Below are 14731 nucleotides of genomic sequence, written 5' to 3'. Positions count from 1 at the left end.
TTTGGATACTCAATTTATACAAGAAATCTTAGATGTTGTGATTATTTGGTTTTATCGCTTTTGTTTGAAGTTTTTTCGATTGCATTATAGATTTAACTTAGAGACCGCCGATCCGTTACTGTTTATCGGATTGTCGGATTCTACACCGAATGATCTACGCTGAACGGTTCAAATTACTTACGAATTGATTTGATCCGAAAATAATTTATCGGAAACAAATTCGTTAAAATTTTTTCAGATTATTTTTTCGGACTGCAGTCCGAGTCGATACTTCGGATCGATACTTCGGATCGATACCGAGTCGATACTTCGGATCGGATTGCAATTCGAAAATTTTATTTCGAATTGGAATCCGAACCGATATTTTTTTTACGGATTTATACGCATTCAGAATAAAGAATGTTTATGAAATAAGATTCATTTTTATTTATTTATAATATTCAAATATACAATGAAACGAAATGATTTCAATGTTAAGAAATAAAAAAAAGTCAAAATCACACCGAAAGTTAATTATTTCTTAATATTGAGTCTTTAAAAATTATATACTTTTCATTTATTCATAGTTATCTTTCCTATTGCAATAATGCATGAGGAAGTATCAATTATGGGAAGCTTAAAAGAATCTATAGCAAACAAAAACATGCAAGTAGAATTATTTTTGGTGTCAACAGAACTATTAATGGTAAATTTTTTTAATGGAACTTAATGCACTCAATATTTATAAACTTAGCATGTACCAAGTTATGCTTCTAATGTTTAAGTCTAAACATGGTTTATCTACTAATATACTTCACCGAAATTACTCATAAATATCCCACAAAGTTTTCAACTAATAATTTTGTTGTTCCAAAATCTTATTTAAAACTCAGTTCATTTCAAATTCAATAGCGTGGACCATTTAAATGGAAAAGTTTTTTGAAAAATATTATCAGAAATAAAACTTTTCTAAACTTCTCCCCCGAACAATTCAAAAGGGAATCTAAACGATTTCTATCAGAAAATAACTTCGATCTTAAAAAAAATTTTTTAAATTAGTACCTAAAATAATTAAAAACTAAAAAAAGTCATCATTACTCACTTATTTTTGTTTTGATTTGTTTCCTATCTTCTTCTTATAAAAATAAAAAATAAAAGCTAAAAGAAAATATCTTATTATACAATTTACTATTTTTAATATGTGTTTCACTATACAATTTTCAACCTGCAAATTTTTAATTTGTTTCATAAACTGAAGGCGACAATGTAAACGGGGCTCGGCGATAAGACAATATGCGTCTTCTTCTTGCTCCGTCCATTTATTATATATGTAGGGGAGAACGGGGTGAGATGGGACAAAAAAATTTGCTTGCGTGCTGCGCTTTAAATTTTCCACAAAAACCATACAAATCGGTTTAAAACTATAGTCCAATGAATTGTCATGTTAAATTATTGCAAAACCTATTATTTAACCATCAAATTAAGTTCAAGGGCTTGGTTTTTTAAAGTGACACTGTTTGTCCCATGTCACCCCATGTTGGGGTGAAATGAGACAATGGTTGGAATGAAATGGGACAAAAATAGAAACAAATAATTTTAAGCATTATTTTATTGTTTATTCTACTCCTTATAAAACATAACAATACACAAAATTTATTTTATGTTTAACAAAAATAAAATACCATTCTAAATGCATTTGTAACTTTGTTCAACAGGTTGCTTGATGTTTAAATTGAGTCAAAATTACGTTGATGTCTGAGGGGGTACTTTTTTTCCTTTTTCTTATCTTTATCTTCTTTTTTTCTTATACATTCTGATAAACTTTTAACTAGTTCATTTCTTGTTGGTGTGTCAGTCAATACCAGAGACCTAGAACATTTTCTTTTTGCACTTTTTCTCTTTGCCACCCTTTCACCCGCTTTTGGAAATGGCCTTATATCTTCTGCTGTCCAATGGTAGGCAGAAGTGCTGATTTGCTGTTTATTTTCCTTAATAACTTCAGATACAATACACAGTGATGTGGTGGTTGTTTGTTTGTCAGAATTGTCATTTGCTGGAATTGGTCGATCAGATACATAAGAACATAAAAAGTCGACATCACTGAAAACATATGGATCGTACGGAAAAATGTCAGCTGCTTTAAAACTATTTTGAATGTTTTGGGAGGTAAAGGCTCTCGTATAAGCTATTCCTAAATTTTCAGAAATGTCATATATCATCATAGGAGTATTTGGATGTGCCTTTAACCATGAATCACATGCTGAATTGTAAAATTTCTTTAATGGCCCAAATACTGATCTGTCAAGTAGTTGGAGTTTGTGGCTGCAATGGGGTGGCAATGTCAAAAACACAACATTGCTTTCCTTAGCTTTATCCATCAGTTCAATCGATATATGAGTTTTGTGGTTGTCCATTATTAAAAGTAATGGATGATCCTTGCTAGGATGTCCATACTCCACAAAATGATCAAAACATTTCAAAAAAATTTCTGTATTTATCCATCTGCTAGGATTAGCATCACCTTTTTTACCTGTTGGTGCACCTTTAAGCATATGGCTACGAAAGTGGACACGAGGAAATATCAAAAACGGTGGAATAAAATTTCCAAGGGCATTAATGCAACCCACCATTGTAACTAGGGTTCCCCTTTCGGCAGAAGTTACCTGTCCTACTTGCTTTACTCCTTTACCAGCAATCACTTTCACTGGCTTATGAACAGTTGTCAGACCTGTTTCATCAATATTGTAAATGCAATCAGCAGAAAAGTTATAGCGCTTCTGCACACTGTCAAGGTTTTTGAAAAAAGTATCTACATTTGTGCGATTGAAACTAGTTGTTCGACTGAGGCTGGTAGCTGCTGGCGTACAAATAGACAATTTAGTACAATTTAAGAATAAATAAAACCATTCACTTCCCAGCTGTTTCACTCTTTATCCAGTTTTCTGGTATTTTAATGTCATTTTTAATTGCATATTGATATGCAAGTTGCTTTGTTTCTCTAACATCAAGTCCATAATACATATTAGATGCTTGACAAAGATATACTGAAAGTTCATCTTCTTGTGTCTTATTAAAAATATATTTATGTTGTTCATCAAAGTATAAGTTACTGTAAGAAGTTTCTTTATTAACCTTTATTTTCCGCTGTAAACTTGATTTTGAAATTGTATACTCTTGTGCAGCTGCTCATAGTGATAAACTGCCAGATTCGACAGCCATCACAGCAGCTTTTATTGTTTGAGCATCAGACTTTAACCGACTTGTCACTCGTTTGTACTTTCTTGGCATCTGAAAAATTATTACTCATATTACTCACTCCATTATTTAAAAAATTTATGCTCTTTTTAAATGCATTAACCAAAATCCAGATATGGCTATAAATTTTCAATTTATTTTAATGAAAATAAAATAGTATAACAACCCTATAGAACTTATAATGTGATTAAATTTAATAAGGCTAATAGTGAAGAACTTTTTTTAAACTGAATTTAAAATACAAAAATGATTGCCATTAAAACAATACTTACTGTGAAAGATGTCTTCAGGACAAAATAACAAAGAAATCCAATATAATTATTATTATTTTCTATGATAAAAAACACTTTACTATAAGGTAAACATTGAAATCTTATCATAAACATAAACATTTTTTTCTGCTCACTTGCTTTTTTACAAAAATATTGATTATAAAAGTTAAAGTACAGTAAATTAAAAAAAAATGATAAAATTAAACAGTGTCCCATTTCACCCCAATTCTCCTGTCCCGAGTCACTAGAAGGTGTGAGAAAACCTTTATTGTATATAGTTCTCGTAGCCATATGCGATTCATATTTCTTCATTAGTTAAATAAAACAATAGTGAATAATTAATAACCATAAACATAAAAATATATGCAAACAACACATAAATATTTAATATTAATGATGTCTTCAAAATCCAGGAAAATTGTTAGATTTTTACATATTCGCAAATAATCCGAAAAAAAATACTTCTGAAACTTAAAAAACATAATAATATGAAGAAACAATTGCAAACTTATGACATATAAAAAACTTTTGCTTTATTAAATTTTTCACTGAGATATTGCCAAGTCCCATCTCACCCCATGTCCCATCTCACCCCATGTCCCATCTCACCCCATGTCCCATCTCACCCCATGTCCCATCTCACCCCATGTCCCATCTCACCCCATGTCCCATCTCACCCCGTTCTCCCCTACAATCTTTCTTAATGTAAATTGTATTAAACGGCAAAAGAAAAAAAATTTAAATTGTTGTTAAAGTTAAATTGATTCATAATAATTTTTCGGATTAATAATCCGAACGGTGGCCGGTTCTAGACAAGAATTCAGGAAAGCCTTTCTAGGAAAGAAACATGAAAATTCTTGCTATGATTGAAAAAAACATGATTACTTTTTAGGATAGAATAATTGAAGGATAGAAAAGAAGAAAGAAATACATATATCCTTTCTGGCAAAGAAAAATGAAAAACTTGCTAGCAAAGACTTTTTTAGGATAGAAATCGCACAAGTAAAAGTCATTTTCTTTCTAGCAAAGAAAATTGGAAAAACGTACTAGCAAAGAAATTTTAGAAAAGGAAATTTTAAAAACGTGCTAGCAAAGAAATTTTAAGAAAGAATTTGCGCGCAATTTGGTAATTACAGTTATGATTTTTAATTGAATAAATGTTAAATAAGTATAACCTAATTCTAACAAAATCTTTGTGAAATAATAAAGATTACCTGAAATTTCTGAATCATTCATCAGTGATTCACTTTTATTATAAATGGTAATTCTATCCTAGCAAGTTTTTTTGGATTAATGAAATAAAATTCTGTCGTAGCAAGTTTTTTTGGTTTATTAAATAAAACTCTTTCCTAGCAAGTTTTTCGCATTTATTAAATAGAATTCTTTCCCAGCAAGTTGCTTACGTTTATTAAAAAATATTCTTTCTTAGAAAGTATTTCAAGTTTCTTTTCAAAATTTCTGCCAATAAATATTCTTTTGTAAAAATTCTTTTCTAGTAAGGTTTCTTTATTTCTATCATAAAACATTCAATTCTGAAATTATTCTTTCCTAGTTTTCTATCCTCATTTTATTCTTGTCTAGCATGGCACACCATCCGAACAGCAAAAATAATCAGCAAAAAAAAAAAAAGTGCTATTAGTTCGTAATTTAATTTTCGGATTATGGGATGTAAAATATTTAACGATCGGACTGTTTTAATCCGTAAAATAAGTCGGATTGACTTTTTGCGGAATTTACGAACCGAATCGGCGGTGCCTAATTTAACTTAATATACATTTTTTTTTTTTTAATTGTTTTTAGTGGTGGAAAAAATTACAAAATACAACTTTTTGAAACTTAAAAATTAAGTTAAAAAATTTACAATATTGAAACTAAAACTTGTTATTTACGTCAGAGTGCGTCGTTAAAACCGTTTGGATCGTTAATATTTTCAACTAATTTTAACAACAATGGGTAAATTAAAAGGAAATGAGACTTTAAAAACTATTAATCTAAGCGTAATAAAGTGCGTGCGCAACAAGAAATAATAGAAAAGTTAAAAAATAATAGAAAAATTAAAAAGAATTTAGGCATTGGAGGCAAAAACAATATCTGCCCCCTCGTGGGCAGGCGTTGTTGTTCGTGGAAAAAAAGTGAAACACAACTAATCAACCTAAACGCATCAATTAATGAACGAAAAATTAAGGAGCTAATATAATATAATATATAGTATAATATTGTTACTCATGCCAAATTTAGTGAATAGAACACTCGTATCTGCAAATGCCAAAACAAGGTTGCTAAGTAAAGTTAGATATCCATAGCAACAAAATAAAAAAATAACATGTTAAATAAAATGAATATAGTCCTAATAATAAATTAAAATTTATTAAAAATAATAAAGGTCAGAGTTCGGTGTATAAAGCGAAATCAACTTATATTTTGAAAACCAATGCAAGAGTATCTAATCAAAAGCGATTCGAGATTAAATATGCGCTACTTAACAAGTAAATTTTGGATGCAAACATTGTACTATAGAATGCCAGCGGCACAATATAGAGAAAAGTTCAAAGCTCGGCGTTTTGAATAGCACACAAAATGAACTCTAATCAGCTGCGTAAGCAAGCGGAAACCTTCATAAACCTCTTATCTTTGTACTGCCCGTGTAACTGACTAGACCATGTAATTATTAGAGGTAAAAGGTTGGTACTTAAAATAAAATACGCCGTGAAGCGTTTGTGACTAGGGCCAAAAAAACTGCCGACATCAATTTTAAAAGTTCACTTACACTAAAAAATAATTTCTAATATTGTTGTTGTTAGAGCCACTGTTGTCAAAGTCACTGTTGTTGATCACATCATCGGAGTTAAGATAACGTTATTTCCTAGCCTACTTGCTTTTTTGCTTTCAGAATCTTTTAATCTTGTCAACGTGTTGGATACAAAACTTATGTTACAAAACTGTAGCAAGCAAATTCGTATATTGCAAATGTTTTTTGACTTCATTTTAAATTTCTTTTTAAAAAGTCAGTGTTATTACAATATCAAAGATTGGTTCCATGTGAGATGACTTTGAAATTGATTTTGGAGCTCATGCTGTAGGTGTCGATTCAGAAAGCAACTGCTCAGATGGTATATTTACTAGTAATGTTGGTGTTCATAATGACATAGCCTCTGGCAGCTGAAAACAAAGATCCAGATTAAGATAATGTTGTTTCAAACGCCTTAGCGATTTGTAATTTTAACTGATCGATTTTATTTATGTCAAGTTGAAACAAAACGGTAGTTTGAAATCTATTGACTATTTGTGCGCATGTAAAAACTTTATTCAAAAATCTATGTAACCAAGGAAAGTAGTTGATTACTAAGTAACGTCATCACAAAAATATATATTTTTAATTAATTGGTTTTTTTTTTTTTTACCAGGTCTGAAAGGTTTTGTTTGCCGTTGACTAAAGTATATTTTTGATAAAACGCTGAGTTTTCTCTCCGCATAAAGTTGTTAAAGTCATATGCAATAAATGACTTCAACAACTGCTATATATTTTATTGCTTTTGTATCAAATGTTTTTTACAACCTGTTAATTTTCGCATATTTTTTCCACATATTTTATCTACGTAAAAAAATAGCGTATAAAAAAAAAATTTTTTAAGAATTTTAAAATTTACCAGTTTCTTAATTTAAAGATATAAAAAACCCATTTGAGAAGGTTAAAAGTTTTATAAGTTCATAAATTTTTGAAAGCTAAGAAATTACTGTGTAAAACTTAAAAATTATCGATAAATATAAATTTAGTTTATCAATTTGTTGCTCTCAGGTTTGGGCCAGTTGTACCCGAAATCTTAAGGTTTTTGGATCCCAGGCTCGAATCGTCCCAATTTTTTGTAAAGTATCTTTATTTGACAAAAGTATAAACATAAAAAAAAACTGGATTGCTTTCTTTTTAAAAAAAAAACTTGATTCGCTAAAATGCTTATAAGTTTGTCGGAGTTTCAAATAAATTGAATTCCTTCTATAGACATATTTTTTTATTGACATTAATTTTGTGGTTAAAAATATAAATTCTATGTCATCAGAACTTGGGACTTTTTTTCCAAAAAAGCCTTAAGTCAAAGTTGTAATTAAAATATTTGGTAATAAAAATTAATTTGGTCCTACCTTGTCGGAGAACTCAATATTTCTTGTCTGTAAACCAATTACTGGTATATTATATAAAGATCCGAAGCAAGAGACTATTTTTGGCGCACTCGTTTTTGAATCAGCAGTTACAATAACGAAGATATTGTTAGAAATGATATTAGAGCAGATTTCACGAAACATTTGTGTTGGATCTGGCAACGCTTTGTGCCATGTATAATTTAGAAAAATCTCATTTTGAAGATTTAAATTTTTTGACTCGATTAAATTTATTGACTCAATTTCATTCTTTGCTATTATCTCTAATTTAAAATCGTCAAAAAGAAAACCAATATTTACTACTTTTGTGGTAGATGGAATAAAAATAAAAACAACAAGCAGAAATATAAAAGTTAATTCCATTCCGATGTGTAATTTTATTTTTCTTAAAACCTCTTTTTACAATTTATTGAATAACATTTACTGATTGTGCATTTCTTTAAGATAAAAGATAAAAGGTGTTCAATTTTTATCATTTAATGAAAAATATATCTTTGAATTTAATTTAAAATTACAAAAGACGTTTTGTAACAGATGTTACTTATTGTATAAGATTTTTAAAAATATTTTGTCTATTTCTTTGTTGTTATGATATATACGTATACCAAGTAAAATAAATATATGAGTATCGCGGGTTCCACAGTGTGTATGTATGTATGTATGTATGTTTGTATGTATGTATGTATGTATGTATGTATGTATGTATGTATGTATGTATGTATGTATGTATGTATGTATGTATGTATGTATGTATGTATGTATGTATGTATGTATGTATGTATGTATGTATGTATGTATGTATGTATGCTGAACATGCAACTCTTCAACTAACAAGAAATATTGCTGATTCATTTGTAACATTGCAATACACATTAGGTATTTTCATAGATCTATCGAAAGCTTTCGATACTATAGATCATGAAATTTTTTATAACAAACTAGAACATTATGAAATAACTGGAAATTCTTCATTTTTACTAAAGAACTGTTTAATCGTAAACAGTTTATTCAAATAGACTCATCATTATCATCAAACCTATTAGATATAACTTGTGAAGTGCCACAAGGCTCTTTTCTTATTACGTTAATTTCATAAGCAAAAATCTTTATTAATGAAAACACTTTCAACCTTTTTTTTTTTATTCGGACAATAGTTTATCAGAGCAAATGCCATTATCAAGAGGTACTAAAAAATTTTTAGATGATTTCAATTTTAAAATGTACAAATTCTGTACAAACTTTATGTACAAATTCTGTTTTGTTTTTGATGACTTTTTTAAACCCTTGGTGACCCAAGGGTTATTAAAATTTTTCGTTTTAATTGTTTTTTCAATAATAGGAAAATTGGCATCGTATACGGCGTAAATTGTTTTAAAGAAGGTTTCATAAATGGTATCAGCATTCCCTTTGAAATTAATATGATCCCAGTGCTAAAGAAATAACTGGTTTTTAAAAAGATTCATATTAGTAAGATTAAAATCACGAATAAGTATTGTTTTAGAGTTATTATTAATCAAAGTGTGTGAGTCAAGAGTTAGAAACATTGGGAAATGGTCAGTAATTTTGTTCTACTTTTCCTAATATATATCTAATATAGGCTACTTTTCCTAATATATATCAATGATCCCTACAAGGCCTCGAACCTAATGACAATTATGTTTGCCGATGACACTAATCTTTTTTTAACAAGCAATGACTTTACAACATTATTTAGCAATATGAAAACTGAGCTTATTAAAATTTCTAACTGGTTTACATCAAACAAACTATCGATTAATATAGAAAAAACTTAATGGATGCTTTTCTACCCAACTTTAAAATAAAAATCAATTACAGGTATTACGCCTCTTATTTTTGTTGACAATATTGAAATAAAGCAAACAAAAATTACAAAATATTTAGGCATTTATATTGATGAAAATCTTAAATGAAAAAATCACGTTAATAATCTATATAACAAAATTGCTAGAACTATAGGAATATTATACAAATCAAGAAGTTTCTTAAATAAAGATACTTTAATTATATTATTCATTTAGTTATTGCCATATTAACTACGCTAATATTGCTTGGGGTGGTATCACTAAAAGTATACTAAAACCTCCTCATCTTCAACAAAAACACATTGCACGTCTTATAAGTTTTAAAGATTGTTGCCAGGCTTCTCTTACTTGAAATGAATATTTTAAATATATATCAGCTTAACGTTTATAATGTTTTATGTTTTATGTATAAATGTATAACCAACGTTTCCCTTTCTTCCTTTCATAACCTGTACTCACTAAAAGAAAAAAACAAGTACCATCTGCGAAATGATAATTTTATTCAACTACCATTTTTGCATACTAATTTTGGTAAATCTTGTGTTTTATTTCGAGGAGCTTTTCTTTGGAATATAATAGGTTTGAAATATTTTGACTTTTCTCTTGAATGGGATTTTAACTCATTTAAAAGAAATCTTAAGAAAATCATTTTATCTATTGATAATATACTTTTATATTATTAACCAATAAAAAATAAATACTGCTTCTACCCACACCCTGAGTTTTTATATATACATATATCATAATATATCATAAATCATAATCATTATCATAAATATATCATAAATCATTCAGACTGAATGTTCTATATTTTTTTCGTTATAGATATTTTTACTTTCTCATAAAAGCATATATTATCATGGTTACCATTTATTATTATAATACAATTTTTTAACTCATATTTCAGTTGTAAAACAAAAATTTATATAGTATTATTAATAAAAAAAAAAAAAATTACGTGTACAATGCATATTGTATCGTATATGCTTGTATGTACGTACCTATATGTCTATGTAAACGCGTGTACGTATGTATATACGTATGTGTACCTGTATACTCATACGTAAAAAGATACAGGTACACATATACATTGCATATGCATGTATATGTGAGTATATGCAACCTTCACTTATTATTAAGTCGAAAAATGAAATGAAGGACAAGAAAGATCTATTACGACAAACCAAATCAGTTCAAACAGACAAATACTTTCATTTTTTATTTCTATTAATATATTTATTTGTATATATTTTATATATTGTATAAATGTAAACAATATATGTAGCATAGTTAAAGGGAAAACAGAAAAAAAAAATGTATGTATGTATGTATGCATGTATGTATGTGTGTATGTATGTATGTATCAGTAGCGTAGCAACAAAATGTAGACCTCCCCGCAAAATTTTAATCCAGGCACTTAAATTACTTTTCCGCTTCCCCCCATTCCTTCCCTTTTCTTGACTAAAATTATAAATGAAAACGAAAAACTTGTTTTTAAATACAATTTTGATTTAATTAAATAGAGACCAAAATGCAAATCTAGTAAGTAGAAAATGATATAAAAAAATGAGGCAGTAGCTTTTAATGAAGTAGAAAATCTGATTAAAGTTTTTTTCTTGTCTTTATAGCTGCAAATTGGTGTATAATACCTTTTAAATTTAATTGAGCTATTTCTGCTTCAGTTGCTATTAGGTCTAGTGCACACAAAATGATTTGCGCTCTTGTTGTCCTTAAATGCGTTTTAATGTGTTTAAGGATCTTTTTGCAGTAGCTACGCTAATGGGTAATGTCAAATATACATAAATGCTGCTATTATATTTGTAAATGAGCAACTTATATCATAATATGTTATTGTGGACGCGGTTAAAATGCAAAAATGCGGAAATTTTCAATGTGCAAAATGCAGAAAAAAAGTACGGAAAATTGCATTCCCAACCAAAACACTTAGTTCATGATGTTAAATTCAATCTTCTTAGTCTTTTGCAGTATTAAAGATGTCTTAAGCCGGAAGTCCATTTTGTTGCTTTGCGTTGAATAGATTCAAACAGGTTTTATCAGTTTTTAAATAAGAAGCCCAAATAGACACTGTATAAATATATTGTGATCTAATAAACACTTTATATAACTTGAGATTCATATTTTCATCAATGAAAGTGAATTTCTTTTTGCATATCAAGAATTTGTATGGACTTTAAGACAAGAGTTCGAAAATGTGTGCTCCACTTGGCGTTACATGAAATAATGACTCCTAAATTACGCATTTTAGTAAAGCTTTTTATGGAATAAATTACGCATTTTAGTAAAGCTTTTTATCGAATAAACTACGCATTTCAGTAAAGCTTTTTATGGAATAATTAATTTTACCTTTTTATTTTGTTTCCCATTTATTCCTTAATATCTTAATTTTAACATAAGTCTGTTTTGAGGTAGAGAATCAACGCTTTGGCAAAAACGAGATTAGATCAATAAACTGGTGAAATGCTATAAAAGATGAAACAATATTAAAAGTTTCTATTAGATTAGTCACGCATAATTTATGCCTAAGATAGCCATGTTGTCTTGCAGAGAGCATTTTGTTATCATTAATGTGCTTAAAGATTTTGTTCTTAACAAGTATTTTGACTATTTTGAAGGCAACAGAGTTTAGTAAAATAGTTTTCAGCAAATAATTTATCTTAAATTATCTAAATTTGCTAATTTCTAGAGAGTGGGTAGTATTCCAGAATTAAAGAATTTATGAAAGATTATTGTAAATGGAAAAATTTATATTTGTTAAAAAAAAAATTTATATTTGTAGGGGTTTAAATTGTTAAGCTAATAATATCTGAAATAGAAAAACCCAAGTTGTCATTATAAGTTCATTCAGGTTAGTATCACTTTTTGAACGATGGAAATAATTCAGAGGAATGTTAATATTTTTTCTTTTTTATGTGCTCTTTTTGCTTTTAATATTTCAGCTTTTACAAAATGATTAAGAAGATAGCAGTTTATTTTAAGTTTATGATTCTTCCATTTAGTTGAGCAGTTGATATACCAAGCAGATTTTTTTGCTTGGATTAGGTTTTTAATATGTGGAGTAACCCTAGGATCATACTTTTTTTTGGAATTGTTCCGCGGTTTTATGCAGAAATAAAATATTCCTATTGATTGATGCAATAAAGTTTAATATTGAATTGAAATCACTTTAGCTGTAAATAAAAAATTAAAATTCACTTTCGAAAAACGTTTTGAAACAAAAGTTCCTCAAGTATACTAAAGTGGCCCTCAGTATTATTACCTAATGTAACATTAGGAAACATATTTAAAATAAAATTACTGTCGTAGCGAAATAACAAGTCCAAAATATGGTTTGAGCAACCAAAGGGTGACTGGACGTAGGAAATGTGAAATGTCAAAATTACCGACAACAAAACAGCCATCATATGGGTTCTTAATTAAGCTTTGAGCTAATTTGGAGAGTTCGGGGATATATTACATTAAATTAGCATCATTTGGTCTATGTATTACCTAGATAAATATGTGTTTGTTGGTATTTTTATACTAAAACTTGTTTGAGAAAAGTTTTGTAAAACTTATTAACCTCATGAGAGATAAATACGTCAGTAATGCCACCTCGACATCCGTCTTAACAATCTTTCTTTAAAAGTGAGTTATTGTTTTAGTAGCTTATAGTATTATAGTATTATAATATTATCATAGCTTCACTATTGTACTTTACTATATAATATAATACTTCACCATTGTACATACATATATGCATACATACATACATACATACATACATACATACATACATACATACATACATACATACATACATACATACATACATACATACATACATACATACATACATACATACATACATACATACATACATACATACATACATACATACATACATACATACATACATACATACATACATACATACATACATACATACATACATACATACATACATACATACATACATACATACATACATACATACATACATACATACATACATACATACATACATACATACATACATACATACATACATACATACATACATACATACATACATACATACATACATACATACATACATACATACATACATACATACATACATACATACATACATACATACATACATACATACATACATACATACATACATACATACATACATACATACATACATACATACATACATACATACATACATACATACATACATACATACATACATACATACATACATACATACATACATACATACATACATACATACATACATACATACATACATACATACATACATACATACATACATACATACATACATACATACATACATACATACATACATACATACATACATACATACATACATACATACATACATACATACATACATACATACATACATACATACATACATACATACATACATACATACATACATACATACATACATACATACATACATACATACATACATACATACATACATACATACATACATACATACATACATACATACATACATACATACATACATACATACATACATACATACATACATACATACATACATACATACATACATACATACATACATACATACATACATACATACATACATACATACATACATACATACATACATACATACATACATACATACATACATACATACATACATACATACATACATACATACATACATACATACATACATACATACATACATACATACATACATACATACATACATACATACATACATACATACATACATACATACATACATACATACATACATACATACATACATACATACATACATACATACATACATACATACATACATACATACATACATACATACATACATACATACATACATACATACATACATACATACATACATACATACATACATACATACATACATACATACATACATACATACATACATACATACATACATACATACATACATACATACATACATACATGCATGCATGCATGCATGCATGCATACATACATACATACATACATACATACATACATACATACATACATACATACATACATACATACATACATACATACATACATACATACATACATACATACATACATACATACATACATACATACATACATACATACATACATACATACATACATACATACATACATACATACATACATACATACATACATACACACATACTGTATGTATGTAT

The 14731-nt window shown here is 28.2% G+C and overlaps 1 protein-coding gene across 2 annotated transcripts in view; it reads right to left on the bottom strand.

Annotated features, from left to right (window-relative positions):
* Nucleotides 1-8076, bottom strand: part of LOC100197210 (glutamate receptor ionotropic, NMDA 1) — a 73153-nt gene extending 65077 nt beyond the window's left edge. Inside the window, exon 1 of one of the 2 annotated variants that reach the window (XM_065814573.1) lies at nucleotides 7644-8076. In XM_065814573.1, coding sequence (XP_065670645.1) covers nucleotides 7644-8024 — 381 coding nt within the window. In that variant the 5' untranslated portion in view covers nucleotides 8025-8076. The remainder of the gene's footprint in view (nucleotides 1-7643) is intronic. The other variant, XM_065814574.1, reaches the window with a different exon arrangement.
* Between the last annotated feature and the right edge of the window lie 6655 nt (nucleotides 8077-14731).

Source organism: Hydra vulgaris, chromosome 12, assembly GCF_038396675.1.
Source record: "Hydra vulgaris chromosome 12, alternate assembly HydraT2T_AEP".
Lineage (NCBI taxonomy): Eukaryota > Metazoa > Cnidaria > Hydrozoa > Anthoathecata > Hydridae > Hydra > Hydra vulgaris.
The sequence above is the reverse complement of the archived record's forward strand: the minus strand, read 5'-3'. Positions and strand labels throughout refer to the sequence as shown.